We start from the raw sequence: 16,661 nt of genomic DNA on the forward strand, positions 1-16,661 counted from the left end.
TCCGACCACACATCCAGGACTTTGATATCAAGGTTACGTCTTGTAACTATGACGACTCCTTTTGTCTTATTGTCGGCTGAGGATGAGGAGATAACGTGATATTGTCGATTTGCTAGCCTTGACACATCACCCACCAATAAATGCGTCTCACTAAGGAGAGCAATGTCAATATTTCTTCCCTTCAATAACCAAAGGACATTGGCACGCTTGTGTGGGGCGTTAAGACCCCCTGCGTTCCAAATTAAAATATTCAATTTAGCCATGGTCGAATTTGTCTAAATGCGTGGAGAACATACCAGTGCAGCCAGGCTGAGGACAGAGGCGCTGATCCAGGCGGGCCCAGACGGTCAATCCCAAGAGTTCAGAGGAGGAACAATTACACACATATAGGACAACAGTACAGAAAACACAGAAAAATACCACCCCAGTTACAACCCCCCCTACTTCTACTCTATACCCTAACCCACCCATCCTAATAATAACCCTCCTATACCCACTCTCCAATCCCCTCCCTATGCTCCATCCACTAAGGATGGTCATCTCCCTATCGTTTCCCACTGGAATCATGGATCCAATAAGACGCTCTCCACTCCGACCCCCTCTCTAGATAAAACCCTGATTAAACCCCCCACTAGTCCAAGAAAAAAAATAAAAAATTAAAATTAAAGTTATTGGTCGAAAACAAACGTGAGCCTTGGCCCTAACATGACCCAACTATAAGGGAAAAATTAGCTATTATTATATAATAACTCAACATCATCCCTGTAACCAACTACTTCCGAATCTGCGTATCAACGTCGCAATGCTATAGCACAAATGGATAAAAGAAAATTAAAAAAATTTAAGCATACCAGAAGATAGTCTAAGGCAGGACCCGATCACAGTTAAATTGTGCAAACAGATGTCATTTAAACAGCAACAATAAAAAGAAAAAGAAAAAAGGGTTATTGGTCAAGGTGCAAGCATTTCACAGTCCCTCTGGTCAGGCACAAAGGTTGGAATGACATAATCCTATATAAGAATAGAAGTAAACACCTTCATTAACCCGGGGGTAGTAATAAGCTATACCCGACACAACCTGTTATTATATATTACATATATATACATAACCGACCTTCAATGACCGGAGCCTAAGGCTCAAAAACAGTCATAGAGGCGACACACACGTACGACCATGAGGTCAGCATTAGCAAGTAACAGAAGTCATTGGGATGCCCCGCTAGTTTGGATGGGCAATGGCCAGTTAGCCTGTTTGGGCATGACAATAAACAATTGTGAGTAGTCCGCCCTATCAATGTATTTAGGCCCACATCGCCACGTCACTCACCCGACACAGTTATCAAGCTACGGTCTCGGCTATCCCCCCGAGATATTCCTCCGCTTTAGCCAACGACCAAAATGATCGACGATCATCGCCCTTATACAGCACAGATAATCTCGCGGGGAAGAATAGCGTAGGCCTCAGGCCCAATTTCCATAGCCTGGCCATGACCACTTTGTATTCGCCTCTCTGTGCTTGAACCTCCGGCGTAAAGTCTTTGAAAATGGCCACTTTGTGATTGCCGAGACCGAGTTCACCCCTCCTGGCACGGGCCGACCGCATGATGAGCTCCCTCTGTTGTAGCCTGTTTAGCTTAACAATGATGGGCCTCGGCTCCTTGTTCACTCCAGGACTGGTCTTGCCCGCTCTGTAGGCCGACTCGCACATGGGTGGGCTGGGGTGGACATCCTCCCCCAGTATCTTTTGTAACAACTCCGGCATGGTCTCCGAGAGACGACCTCCCTCACTGCCCTCCGGGACACCAACGATCCTGATGTTGTAACGTCTCACCCGGGACTGCATTTCCACAATTACCGACTGTAGTTTGGCAACGTCAGCCTGCCTAGCCAGCAGGGAGCTCTCCAGACACGCCAGCCTCTCGCCCTGTTGTGAGGCCTCTGTCGTTAGCGAGGCTAGTTCGTTAGCATTAGCCATGGAGGCAGTGTGTAGCGACTCCATCTTCTCTCTCAACGGGTCGACCGCCAACCTAATTTCCTCTGTCATTGCCCGATGAAGGGTATCAAAAAATTCCGCCTGTGCTTTTCTTTGTGTTTCAGCAAAGCGTACCTCAAAGTCTGCATGGAGTTTGGTCATGACGGAGAGAACAGCTTCACTTATTTCACTGATTCCGGGCGAAGGCGAGGACAGATTCGGTGACAGTCTGCCGGCTGGCGTGCTCATGGCTCGGGTCTCCATTAACACTGCAGAAAGTTGAAAAAAGTCGACGAAAGTAGTTGCTACTCAACGACTCAACAAGAAAACCAATAACAAATAAAAATAAAATAAAGACTAATGGGGAGAAAAGTGTATTTTTGCACGATAGTAGGGAGCTCTCGTGAAACACGTCCTACTCCATGAATGCTTGGCTCCGCCCCCCCCCCCGTATAAATATCGTTTATCGTTTTCTGCAGCATTCTGCAGAACGTGAGTTATAGCCAAAAATGCATTATATTGATGATCAAATACAGTTTGATAGCGATCGGCGGCAGATAAAAAATTTCAAATGTACGTGCTTCTAGAAGTTACTACTCATCATCTGATGTTGACCGGATGGGGGGGGGGGTCGTTTATAATTCCGTGGCCAACGTTAGATGATTCATGTAGTGTGGGTGATATGATCATCAGAGCAGTTTGTATCGAACACGGTAATAATAAACGCTGAAACTTACCCCAGTCTCCTCGGGCCGTTGGGCGATCAGCTTGGAGTAGAACGTTTTCTATTATGGGATGTTGATCTAGATCAGGGGTGGCCAACCAGTCAGAGACTAAGAGCCACAAAAAAATGACTGTGGTACCACAAAGAGCCACACCATATACCAGCGTTTCTCAACCTTTTTTTTCAGTCACGGCACCCTTCATGTGTTTATAGGTCTCACCCTCTGGCCTCTGAAGTTGCTAATGTCTTTTTTATTTGGGCCTCACAGGGTTAAAAGTACCCTGTGAGACCCACGGTTGCAAAATTACAAAATCACTTTTAGCCATTTAAAAAAATAATGTTTATTTAAAAAATGTTAAAGGGGAACTATTTTACTATTTCTTTCACTATTTGGGCACTTTTACACAATTCCTGTGACTCTATGGAACACCTAGGTTTTTTTTTTTTTAAATGCATTGTTTTGTATTTCTAATCAAGTACTAAAAACCGCATTTTTCTACCTCAAGCCGTTTTGAGGCTGGGCTCCAACCACTGTGTGGCCTGGTGCCAACTGCCACATCAACTGCCACATTATTATGCAGCTGAGAAATCTCTGACATCACAGATATGCACATTTTCAGATGACTCAGTTCAGTGAGGGTGAATATTGTGAGAGGAGAATTGGAAGAATTCGCCAATATGAGAATTAGAGACATATATCCTATTAATATAAGTCCACATAGCTAAGAAACAATGGTAAACACTGAAAAAAGCCATTTATAAGATAGTTCCCCTTTAAGCACATGTATAGTCAATTGGTCCTGTTGTTCAGCCTCACAATGCTATTTGATAGTAAATGTGTTTATATGTCCCACCCTCTGGCCTCTGAAGTTGCTAATTTATTTTTAATTTGGGCCTCACAGGGTTAACCTCTAAAGCCCGAGATATACAGTAAAAGTGTATATTTTCAGCATTATGTTTGTTTACCAATTATTTTAACTGTTATTAGTGAAATATAAGATTATAGAAATCTCAGGGCATTGAGTCGGAAACCGGCGCATATTGACAGGAGGAAGTGGCACAGCCAAAAGTGAGTGTAGTCTTTTGAAGGAAGAGACTCGGGGCTTTCAAATTTCGAAAAACTACCCTACCCAGCTCACACCAGCCCCTGTCAATCATCTGACTTCTGGATTTACTTTTTAATTTCTCTTATTTTTTGGGATTATCTCCCACAAACCTGAACGTTATTGCCATAAAACAGAACGCAGTTAGTTTCTCTACCTTTCTGTGAACGTCTTGCAAAAAACGGTGTTGCAATATGATGAAGAATGGTGGAGAAATTTACATTATAAAAAAGATGGCAGAATTCAGTACTGTATCTACAAAACCTTCTGTTTAATCATCTTCCCTTTATTCATTTGCTTAGATTGTTCAGGTCTGGTCAATTTTAGCATGGTGTTATTTACAGTCAAAGATATATATTTTTTTTAAATAGAATTGATATTCTCCTTTGGTTCATTACAATTTACTCAAGCCTAGTAACAGACACACTATTTCTGACACTGATCCATATATGTCCCTAGATTCAGATACCAAGAACATGCAAATGGACCATTTAAAAAAAAATTGTAAATGTTTATTCTACGTCCTTATGGAATGAGTGACATAAAAAAAAAAAAGTAAAAAAAAAAAAAAAAAAAAAAAAATTTAAATTTTTTTTTATTATTTTTTTATGGATGGAAGAGCCGCACATTGACGGGCAAAGAGCCGCATGCGGCTCGCGAGCCGCGGGTTGGCCACCCCTGATCTAGATGAACCATTTCCAGGTTGTATAATACTATATATGTCCAAATAACGTTGTTTATTGAGTTAGGGCGAGCTATTGATTATCCAGTGTGTCGAGATGGAGCCCCGGGAGCTATAGCGAGTGGCCGGACCGAATTTGGATGAGCACCACTTTCGGTTTCCGGTTTGCTGTTTGGGCGATCCGCCGATCGGCCACCAGATGGCGCTCTTGAACCGTTGGAGAGTTGAGAGGAGATCAACAGGAGATCTCAAGTCTCCGCGGGTGAAATATGATTGCCATCACAGATTTTGGCCAATGACGTGTTACGGCGTCATTGGCAGATTACGCATGGCGGAGAATGGCGTGTTAACTCGTCCATGGCGATTAAAGGGTTAAAGAAAGCAATGCTTGAAGAAGACCGGAAGGGTCGAAACGTTGCATCTGCCTTTTTGTCAATTAAAACACCTTGGAACTACAAATGAGTTGCGAGCCCCGCTTTGTCCTATGTATTACTGTTTTTACAGTTTGGCTCAGCACGAACAAACGGAGGATGTGCGTTATTTATTTTTTCTGTCGGCTCTGTAACAACTCATCTCGAGTCACGCTGCTTCTATGTGCAACGAAAACTCCGTGAGCAGCAGTTCCAATTGTCTAACATGCTTTGCATCCTCGCCAGTTATACCCACATTGCGCTAAAAAACAATAACTACTGTAATGTTATCTGTTAACTGGGTACTCCAACTAAGCTAACCTGCTAACCAGTGGCGGCTGGTGAATTTTTCTCCAGGGGGGTCGATACCAAAAATTAACATGTAACAAGGTATCACAATGTCACACAGCACACAAACACGCTCGTGCGCACGCATCGCGAAACCACACACTGAGTAGCCTACTGTGTGCGTCAGAGCGTCGGTGAAACCACAAGCGTATGAATATTTAAGTAGGTACAGTTACAGTACAACTATCACCATTGCCATCAATCAATATGATCACAGTCCATGCACCAGCCAGGTTTCCAAACATGCACATCCCGATCTCCCGATCTCTCCCTCTCTCGCTCTCTCTCGCTCTCTCTCACACAGCATTAACCTCACGTGGAATCCCAAGCAGATCAGACCTAGTATACTACTGTATATGAATAACGTCAGTATGAGACTGAGTACAGCATAGTTTGCATATTGTTAAAAGAGCCAAGGCTGGCTTGTGTAAATTAAACATAATGACTTACCATCAGAAGAGTTGACATTCAGCTGTCCACAAAAAAATATATAGCTCATTAGTGTGGGTGACCTGGCGAAGCCAGGTTGCCACCCACACTATAGATATTGTTACTCTTTTTATTTCTTTCTTTATTCCACCGATTTTGCAAACACTTTGCAACACGTAAGCGTTCGCGCCCCATACACGTGAAAGGTATCAAAACGAGCGGCTTGCCTATGGCAACAGCGGTCTCCGAACTCGTAAAGTTTCACCGCACCGTCTGGCTACGAATCGACTTTAAACAGTAAAATTTCAGAAATGCATTGCAATTTAGAGTGCGAGATCCACCGATTTTGCAAACACTTTGCAACACGTAAGCGTTCGCGCCCCATACACGTGAAAGGTATCAAAACGAGCGGCTTGCCTATGGCAACAGCGGTCTCCGAACTCGTAAAGTTTCACCGCACCGTCTGGCTACGAATCGACTTTAAACGGTAAAATTACGGTCCCATTGGGAATGCATTGCAATTTAGAGTGTAGCAGCTGAAATAATCTTTTTTCCCCTACCTTGGGTGAATTGCGAGTGTGATCTCAATTTTGGACGTAGAAATAAAACAAACACATCAAAACGATGACACGGCTGTCAGCCCGCTCACAAAAGAAAAATAAATTGAATTGGACATTTCTATCTCAACTGACGACCATTTGTTTGAAGGTTCTCCTCCCCATTGACCGCCATGCAATCGCACTCTAGAAATCACATTTTTCACACTATTTTTTAGCCTTCTGTTCCGATCGCCGAAGGAGTGCCACAATATCGCACGAATGCCACAATTATCGCACACAACCCTTCGCCTACTCGTTGTAGTGCTCTTGTGCGAGTCACAACGCTTCATCTCTTATAGTTTTCTTTTAATCAACGTGACAATGCAGTCATGTAAAGAAAATTCAGAATATGCAAGTCATTGTGCTCATGGCTGATTGGTTCAGGCTTAACAGCTGTGAGGCTCAGGGCTCATGGCTGAGCTGACCTGCCAATGACATCATCCACTTAACCCATCATTGCCCATCACTGTGTTGCAGTACTGAATTGCTGGACAGCGCCCTCTGTCTTGTGGGTTGTGTCATTGTACTCAGTAGGGATATCCTCTTTCATTTTTCATTGGTCCATGTTGACCACCTTTCATTGGTCGATGTTGACCACTCCCCCGATCCTTAGACCACGCCCCCTTAGGCCACACCCCCTCAGTGTATCTCTTGAACCGTTTGTCGTAGAGACTTGCGGATTGTGCCATTGGTCGATGTTGACCACCTTTCATTGGTCGATGTTGACCACTCCCCCTGTTGACCACCTTTCATTGGTCGATGTTGACCACTCCCCCGATCCTTAGACCACGCCCCCTTAGGCCACACCCCCTCAGTGTATCTCTTGAACCGTTTGTCGTAGAGACTTGCGGATTGTGCCATGTATGGAAAAAAGTTCAAAAACTCTGAAAAATCCGAAAACTCGGAAACATCAAAAATCCGAAAAAGTTCAAAAACTCGGAAAAGTCCGAAAACCCGAAAACTCGGAAAAATCCAAAAACTCGGAAAATTCCGAAAACTCGGAAACATCAAAAATCCGAAAAAGTTAAAAAATTCGGAAAACCCGGAAAAATGCAAAAACTCGGAAAATTCCGAAAACTTGGAAACATCAAAAATCCGAAAAAGTTCAAAAACTCGGAAAAGTCCGAAAAAAAATTAAAACTCAGAAACGTCCGATCTTCAAATGGTATATGTTGACCACTCCCCCGATCCTTAGGCCGCGCCCCCTTTTTGTATCCTTTGAACCGTTTGTCATAGAGACTCGCGAGAGACTAATTCAAACCAGACTTGATGCTCAGGATAAATGCGCGCGGCTGCCTCATCTGAAAAGACAGCATATGCCGATCGCAGAAATCCTGATTTTCTAACGGCATTGATTGATTGATTGATTTAAAACTTTATTAACATATTGCAGAATGGGTACAATACATACGGCTCAATAGCCTCGCCAACAGGTTAAATGCATAATCTATAGGCTAATGTTAAATCCCTCATTACCCCAATCAATCAGATTATATTTCTTTAAATGTGCCTGATGGCAGTAGGCTTAATAGAATGAATAATCGAATGAGATCTATTGCTAGCGAAAATAATTAGTTAAACTCTTTCAGAATAAGTAGATACAAACAAGCCCAAAGAGTATCTAATTGATAAGAATTAATAGATGCTTATGAGGATATCTGCACTGTATGCGCTCGGCTTAGGTAACATGTACTTTATATATAAATACAATTTTCAAGGCGCAACCCCCGAAATAACAGAGAGGCTTGGAGCCGGCTATACAGTTTCACTATTAATCAGGTTTTAATCTGTTTCGGACATAATCCATATGCATTGAATTGATTAACCTTTGGTTTATACCAGTGACGCATGTTCATCATCAGATAACAGTGCTTGAACAGATAAATGCATTTTCTCAAATGCGTTAATGTGACGTCAACGGCTCATTCAATTGCTCAAATCTGTCAAACAGCGCATCTCATCAGACATTTTAATCCCAGTTACAATATCACAGTAACGTGTGAGTGATGATACAATTCAACAATCCTCAGATTCCTCGTAATTCATAATCCACAAAGACCACAATCCACGCATAGACACTTACATTTTATGCTTGAATGAAACACAATTTGGGCGCTCCGTTAAGCAAATCTACAGCGGAGAATATATGAAACTAATCAGAGCCAAACGGCCGATAGGTTTCATTAATTAAAAATATCCCAGCGGGATTCACATTTGCAATACGCTGTTATTAAAATAACCACTCCGAGCGCCGTATATGACGTGCATTATTTTATTTAGGACAAAGTAAATCTATAGGCTGAATATGATTTATTATCAGCATTTAGGTATATTATTTTACATTTCAAAAGCCCCCTCTAGGAAAACGAAGCACAAAAACATCATTTAGAATGGTATAATACAGATCTACACTGTGGTAATTATTTCAGGAAGCGAGCTGGCACTTCTTTGCGAGGGTGTGGCCATGGTTCATCCAGCTAACTGAACTTAACCCTGCTCTGGAGCAGGTTCAAACTTTCTGATCTGTTACCATAGCGATTTAGAAAATCCGACATCGGGGAACAGAAATGTCTGGCTTAAGTCAAGCTATGCTGAAGATTATCCGGCTAACTCAGTTAGCCAGGTACAGGGAATAGGGCCCAGCTAAGACAGAGTATAGCCTAACCCTTCAAGCTTTGTGGTCCAGGCTTGAACTTTCCATAAAAGTGTCTATATAAATCTATTTAGTTAGATCCAACACTGTCTGAATGTACAGTATCTTGTGATTATTATCAATTTCCGACAACTCCTAGCCGAGCGTATTTCCCTACTAGACTCGAGGTGAGTAGGGACGTGATGTCACGTGCCACTCTCAGCCAATAGAGTGACTACTTCGGGCACTAGAGATATCGTATTTTATTGTGTTATGTTGTATGTACGTATTTATTTAGGGTACGTATGTATTTGCATTTTGCCCTGTGAGTTGCGCACCTTCGGTGGAGCTGAGATCGAGCGCCCATGAAAAGGGAGTGGAGGGGGCTAGGCCGGTAGGGGCCGGGGGGCGTGAATACTTTCCCCAAGGCAGTTGTATCAGGCCGCATAAACCGAACTCGGAAGGACAATTGCCTTGGGGAAAGTATTCACGCGGCCAAAGAATTCTTTCTTCTTCTTCTTTTTAACCAGGGGGGGGGGGGGGGGCGGCGCTCTAGCGGCCTCTATTGACCAGCCGCCACTGCTGCTAACGCTAACTACTGCTAACGCTAATCACTGGGGACGCTCAGAGGCATAGTGAGGGAAGGAGGAGCTGAGAATCTCTGTCTCTCCGTCTCTCTCTCTCTCTGTGTGTGTGTGTGTCGCTCTCCCTCCCTCTCCCTCTCTCCATCTCTCTCCTGAACCTATTTCATTCAAAAGGAAGATATTGATGGACAGTAGCTATAGTATATAGCTCAGTAGCTGTAACAGAATAATTGTATTAATTACTATTGATCAACTATTATTCAATATCGTTTAAATTATAATGAATTAAATAATTGTATAAAGAATTTTCCATGTTCTGTCATCTAATAATATATTCCATTACCTTTCCTATCTGTATCAAAGTCAAAATGTTGGTATTGTGACAACAGTACAACATACAAAAGCAGCTTGACAACCGATATCCTTTGTGTCTAGTAGGCATGGGTCAATGTGTGATTTTGGTGATATGTGCTATATTGCACCGATGTTGACCCTTAGTATGCACACGCACGCACAGTATAATATGCATGTAATAAATAGTTTGTTAATAAACTCTGTTACTTGAAAAATTTTCACTGTGCTAAATTTCTTTGTGTGCTCCTAATTTTTATTTTATTTAGGAGCACATGTGCTCCCTGGGGAAAAGGTTAGCGTAGATCCCTGTATATAATAATAACACATGGCGATATACTAAAAAGCTATTTCAAATTTTTGGCTGGTAAAATATCTGCCTGGCTGGTAGTTTTTTTAATCTACCAGCCACCTTGGCTGGTAAGCCAAAAAGTAAATTTTGTTCCCTGCACACACACACACACACACACTTCTGTATATTTTACTGTATATTTTAGAATATTCAATATTACACTTACTGTACAGTAGGCTTCTGTATATTTTACTGTATATTTTATATTAGAATGTATAAACATAACATAGGACATGTATATCCCGGAGCTGGGTATTTGTACTCACTGATGACCTAAGAGGTCTAGAGCAGTGGTCACCAACCTTTTAAAGCCCAAGATCACTTTTTTTTTTTTTTTTTTTTGTGAAGGCAAGATCTACCTATTGAAGTGTTGAGAGAAAAAGACAGCCAAGATTGTACTTTAAACAAAATTACTTTTATTTGCCTGTATTCTAATTACATGCAATGTTTTGGTCCAACATTAAAACGTCAAAGTAGAACTGTAATATGTACTTTCTCAGTCAGTGCTAAGTGTAGTCATCTTATGCAGCATCACTTTTCACATCAAAACAAAAGTAGAACTGTAATGTGGACTCTCATATTATTAACATTGACAAACATATTTACAATTAGCATTTTATAAAGTAGAACTGTAATGTGTACTTTCTCAGTCAGTCCCAAGTGCAGTCATCTTATTCAGCATAACTTTTTACATCAAAACAAAAGTAGAGCTGTAATGTGGACTCTCATATTATTAACATTATAAAATGCTAATTGTAAATATGTTTGTCAAAGTAGAACTGTAATATGTACTTTCTCAGTCAGTGCTAAGTGCAGTCATCTTATGCAGCATCACTTTTCACATCAAAACAAAAGTAGAACTGTAATGTGGACTCTCAGGGAAAGATCTAAAAAAAAAAAAAAATTACAGGGAAAGTCTCAAAGATCGACCAGTCGATCGCGATCGACGGGTGGTGACCACTGGTCTAGAGGGTTCATGGGTTGGAAGAGATGTATTTTGGCCCTAAACCATTAAGTGATTTATAGACAAGTAACAGTATTTTTTTTTTCTAATAATTTCTATGTCTTAGTCTTTGTTAGAACTCTAACAGCAGCATTTATAGCAAGTGTGTTTTGGGGAAGACCTGAAAACAGACTATTACACTACTGGAAATGAAAGTGTGTGGAAATTAAAGCGTCAATTCGTTTTTCTAGGTCTTGTTTGGACATGTATCCTCTAATTCTTGCTATATTTTTAAGATGATAATAGTCAGATTTAGTTATTGACTTGATGTGGGTGTTAACACATCAACATTTTGGTCTGAGTCAATATTAACACAATATTATTAAGATTTCTGACTCTAGTTTTTAGACTTTAAAGAAAGGGAGTCAAGATGTGCACTTCGTCTTTAGCACCAAAGACGGTTATCTCGGGGTGTACAGTACGTCAGCATCGTTATGTCACAAGCAAAATGCTTCCTTCGACAGTATATACACCCATAGCTTGAACAGGATGCAAAGTGCTTGGTTAGGCTCCACCCAGGAACTCACAGCCATCAGATACCATCTGGGTGTGAAACGGACTGTTTCACAGTCAAAGGTGGATTCAGTTGAAATCTCTAAGCTGCCATAAGTAGTTTTTCAGAGGAGGAAAGGCTGATGGAAGATACTGTTGGGTTGGCCAACCGTCAAAGTGGCTTGAGGGAGTTGCCAGGCTTATGAGCCACATTTGAAATTGAACTTCATTTCGGTGGTGGCTGGTGTTTATTTTAAAGCCATTGTGTATATATTTTTTTATTTTTATTTAAATGAACCCCGTCTGTCAGTTCAGTCAAATACCCTCAGAGGAAACATACGGTTATCCTATAACCATAGTTATATGAGTATAGCGAGCGCTCTATTGGAACATATCCATATCCAGTCTAATACTGAATACGTTTCTTCACATGTACACACCCATCCGCCTGGCCACACCCCCATCCGCTCCTCTACATAAGCGGGGATGTGGCCATACTAACAGCTCCTTCCCAAGTCTTTCACCACCGAAGGCGAAGACCACGGGGTCCTCAGTGAGTCAGCGCAGAGCTCTCGCTATACTCATAACTATGGTTATAGGATAACCGTATGTTATATATCGTATAGCTTACGCTCTGCGCTCTATTGGAACACAGGAGCTGAGCAGAGTGGAAGCTCGACAAATGTACCCGCTGACGCCCCCGACAACCCATCAGAACCGGAGAGGACCCGAGCCCCCAGACCCCCCTAGTGGAGGACGGGAGGGAATCGGAGCCGACTGTGCGAAGAGGGTTTAGCAACTCAAACGCACAGGGTGAGCAGATCGTGGGACTTACCTTCCCACAGAAGAACCCACGACTACACAGGCGCACAACCCACATGCCACTAGGGAACGAACGGGAAGAGAAAAAAAAACGTTACAATCCCTAATATCACGGGGTCAAGAACCCAGCCCTGTGGCAAGGCCGTAGCAGCGGAGCGCAAAGGAGGACCCAGCCCCAGGAAGGGTCAGGACCCCCCGGAAAAAGGGGGCATGGTGAGGCCAACGACGCCGCATCGAGAAAACAGCACCCCGGCGGAAGGGGCGTTCGGTATGCTGTGCAAAAAAAACCCGGCCCTCTAGAGGGGCCGAGGCAGAGAAGGCTGACACGATTGGCAGACGTCATGAAGGGTGCGGGGGCACAATCGCAGGCAGACGGGGTCAAGCCCGGCCTAACCCGAGAGTCGACTCCGCTACCAACACACCTGGAAACCAACCACCACCTAACAGGAGGCGGTTGTTCCTATAACCCCCCCAAGAAAAAACTCCAAAACACAACTGCGGGTATACACCGGCTATACAGCAGTACAAGTGTTTCAGTTCTCAAGAAGGGGTTAACCCAGGCCAACAGGTCGACGAGAACGAGTCCGGACCTGCGCCCGGCGGACCGGGACGTACACAGGGATGCCAGAGGGGTACAAGAACCACCTCGACAGCCCCCTCCCAGCCCCGCCAAGCAGGAGAAGAGAGGGGCGAAAAAAGAATGGAGAAGGACCAGGCTCCTTTAGCACAGCGCAAGGTACAACACAATATGGACCAAGCAATAGTGAAGGATAACACGCAGTGACATAACCACGAACACCTCCATAACATCAACCCCTGCAACGCCTGGGCCAACCCGGCATTTCCCCCCCGAAAAAGCACAAGTCCTTCAGGGTACCAGAACAGCAGATCTGCGCCCCGGCGGACAATGGGTTAACTGACCTGGGCCGGCGCGACCAGAACCAGTCCCGTGTCCTAATCACGCCACCATCCCCAGTCCTAAGAGGGGGGTAGGTACGCGTGTTGCCAAATGCGTGTTGCCAATGCTTTGATCTATTCCGTTATCTCCCCCCAGAGATGAACGAGAATTCATCGAGACTAACCCAGTACACAGGCGCTCGGAAGAGACAAACTCCATCCTAGTTGCCCCATAAAAACGCTGTTTCAATGATGAGCAACCAAGGCGCGCAAGCCCATGCGTGGTTCCACACAGAAGCACCCAGGGCCAGCACTATGTGTACACGTCGAGACCCAAAACATATCAATGGTAATTCTAACAAGAACCCAGATAACGTTCCCTCCAAGCCGCCTGGGAGAGCGGCAGGAAGCTGGCCAAGACACAGATATGGGTCCCATATGACGCGTCTGAGGGAAAACACCCGTCAACCCTGCCCTGTACAAAAGAGAGGAGACAGGGAACCCCCAGAGAGACTTCCCACGTGAGTAATAATTGAAAAGATATATGTAACATTGAGCTACGTGACCAAGCTCAAGACATATGCAACAGAGCGTAGAGCAGAACTTCTTTTTAAGTTCTCACGCAACGCATAACTCATCCTGACAATAACAGAGGTCCACAACATGGAGCCTGAAAATAACTCACGGAAGTCTCACAACCAATAGAAATGCACCCAGTGACGTACTCTATGGCGGGGGGAATTCCGTGACCCACCTGCCCAAATATGGCGTGGGACCAGGGAACCCCCCCCCCCCCCCCCTGACCAAAAAGGGGAGCGAGGGTTTATCAGTTCACCCCCTCATGACCCCTCACCCCTGATACGATGCAATGACAAAGCAAAGCCATGACACCAGTCATAGCGTGCTACATGAAGCGCATGTATACCTGTTTAAGGTAACAGCTTCACATACTGTAGGCTCATGTGCGAACCTGCCACCTGAATTTTTACACCTTTACCCTAAAGGAAGAAAAAAACACAGACCAAGAGAGGGGCCAAGGGCCCTGGTACAAGAGCTTACACATGTAACTTCTGTAGGCCAACACCTAACCCAGTTGTGGATCTTAAACGTGAAAACGATACACACAACCCTACATCACAACAAAAAAGGGCAAAAGTACACTCTCACTACTGTAAGAGGAACGCCGTTTTTCATGATGAGAGAAGACATAAGTCCTCGATTAAGTACTGGTCACAGGCCTTGCTAAATCCACATGACAGCGACCAAACAATTTTCAGAAAAAATTGCCTCTCTCTAAGCAAGAGCACAACCCCAGCAGAAGCTGAGGGATTACACCGTATCCCCAAAACATAGTGAATCAACACACATTTTGTAAACAAAATCATATTTGAGGGGAGGGGGGGGGGGGGGGGGGGCCCAGGGGAAAACCGGGGAAACCCACCCCTCACCACCTTACCCCTGATACGACGCCAAATGTGTAGAGTAAGCTTTACATCATGCACACCAGCACAGCCGAAGACCTTTTTTGAACAGGCACAGCCCTGCTTATGTGTGAAAAAAACTTGCCACTTGTTATTGTCATCATTACCCTCAAGTAAGAATAACAAGCTGAGAGAGGGACTCATCCCTCGATCACATGCCACTATGCACAGTATTGTAGGGTAACTCAGCCAGTTGTGGGCTCAGCCACGTTGTCTAACGTTACATGAACATACACAACTTCTCAACAACAAAAACACAGTTCATTTTTACTCGCGTAAAAAACAACGCTGTTCCTAGGTAGAGAGAAAGGCACAAGCCTTGGCCAACGTTACCCAAGCTATACAAAGCGACCAAGACAATTCACACACAGCACATGTCGTATCTGTAACATATGTTTTGCAGACAAAGACATCGTTATTAACAAAACATTTGGGAGGGGAAGGAAGGAAGAGTGGAGTAATGTCCAATGGACATCTTACCTGCACCAAGGAACGCAGGGTATCCGTTTGTCCAGAGACCCGGGGAATTGAACCGCAGATTCGGAATCACGGTCCCAGGAAAACAAAGCTCTTACTCGATGAGGAACTAATATTAACGTGGGCATCAAACCAGAACCCTCTCCACGCCGCTAAGTGGCAGCGAAAAAGGATACCAGCCTGGAGCCGGCCTTCGTAAGCTGTGTAGTTGTTCCCCCCACAACTGACACACCTGGCGCCTGCGTCGCAAAAACATCACCCGCCCAGAGAGGCCGTCAGCCCTCACACGGCCGAGCGCCTCCCAAGCAAAGTGTCCAACTGCAGAGCCGGAGATAATGCCGGCGGGGATTGCTCAGCGACGCGAGCCCCTAATATGAAGCGCCGGTGGAAGTCCGAATGATCATCTTCTAGACACTCCGGTGGCGAAGACATTATCGCTGTATTAACCCGAAAATAGTGAGAGAGAAAACAAAGATATAATGTCAACGCAGCTCCTTCTCTTCAACGTAGCTCCTTTCCAACTATTTCGGCACTAAACCCAAGTGGTGTATACAGACACTTGTCGGTGGTGAAAATAAGGAAGGAGCTGTTAGTATGGCCACATCCCCGCTTATGTAGAGGAGCGGATGGGGGTGTGGCCAGGCGGATGGGTGTGTACATGTGAAGAAATTTATTCAGTATTACACTGGATATGGATATGTTCCAATAGAGCGCAGAGCGTAAGCTATACGATATATAACCACTGTCTGATCTCTATCAACTCTCCATCACTATCAATCACTATGTCTCTGTCTCTCTCTCTGTCTATCTCTCTGTGTCTGTCTCTCTTTCTCTCTCTGTCTCTCTTTCTCTCTCTGTTTGTCTCTCTCTCTCTGTCTGTCTCTCTTTCTCTCTCTTTTCTCTGTCTCTGTTTGTCTTTCTCTCTGTCTCTCTGTCCATTATTTCTGTCTGTGTCTCTCTCATTCTCGTTTTCTCTCTCCATCTCTCTCATTATCTGTCTGTGTGTCTCTCTCTGTCCCTCACAGAGCCAGGCCAAGTTGTTTATCGAGCAGAAAAAGTTTCCTTTCCCTGTAGAAAACCTCAACACAAATGAAGAGTTGGGTAAGTTGCCCTGATGAAGAGGGTCACACCAGACCTGTATACCATCCTGTCTGATCAATACATCCTGTTTTATCAATACATCCTGTCTGATCAATACACCCTGTTTGATCAATGCACCCTGTCTGATCAATACATCCATCTGATCAATACATTATTTTTATCAATACTTCCATCTGATCAATACACCCTGTCTGATCAATGC

The 16,661-nt window shown here is 44.0% G+C and overlaps 1 protein-coding gene across 1 annotated transcript in view; it reads left to right on the top strand.

Annotated features, from left to right (window-relative positions):
* ttc13 (tetratricopeptide repeat domain 13) overlaps window positions 1-16,661 on the top strand; it is a 93,368-nt gene that overhangs the window by 11,720 nt on the left and 64,987 nt on the right. Inside the window, exon 3 of the mRNA XM_084313740.1 lies at window positions 16,384-16,459. Within this exon, the coding sequence (XP_084169866.1) occupies window positions 16,384-16,459 (76 nt within the window). The remainder of the gene's footprint in view (window positions 1-16,383; window positions 16,460-16,661) is intronic.

The sequence above is a fragment of the Notolepis coatsorum genome (assembly GCF_963971535.1).
Source record: "Notolepis coatsorum genome assembly, chromosome: 5".
In the NCBI taxonomy this organism is placed as follows: Eukaryota; Metazoa; Chordata; class Actinopteri; order Aulopiformes; family Paralepididae; genus Notolepis; species Notolepis coatsorum.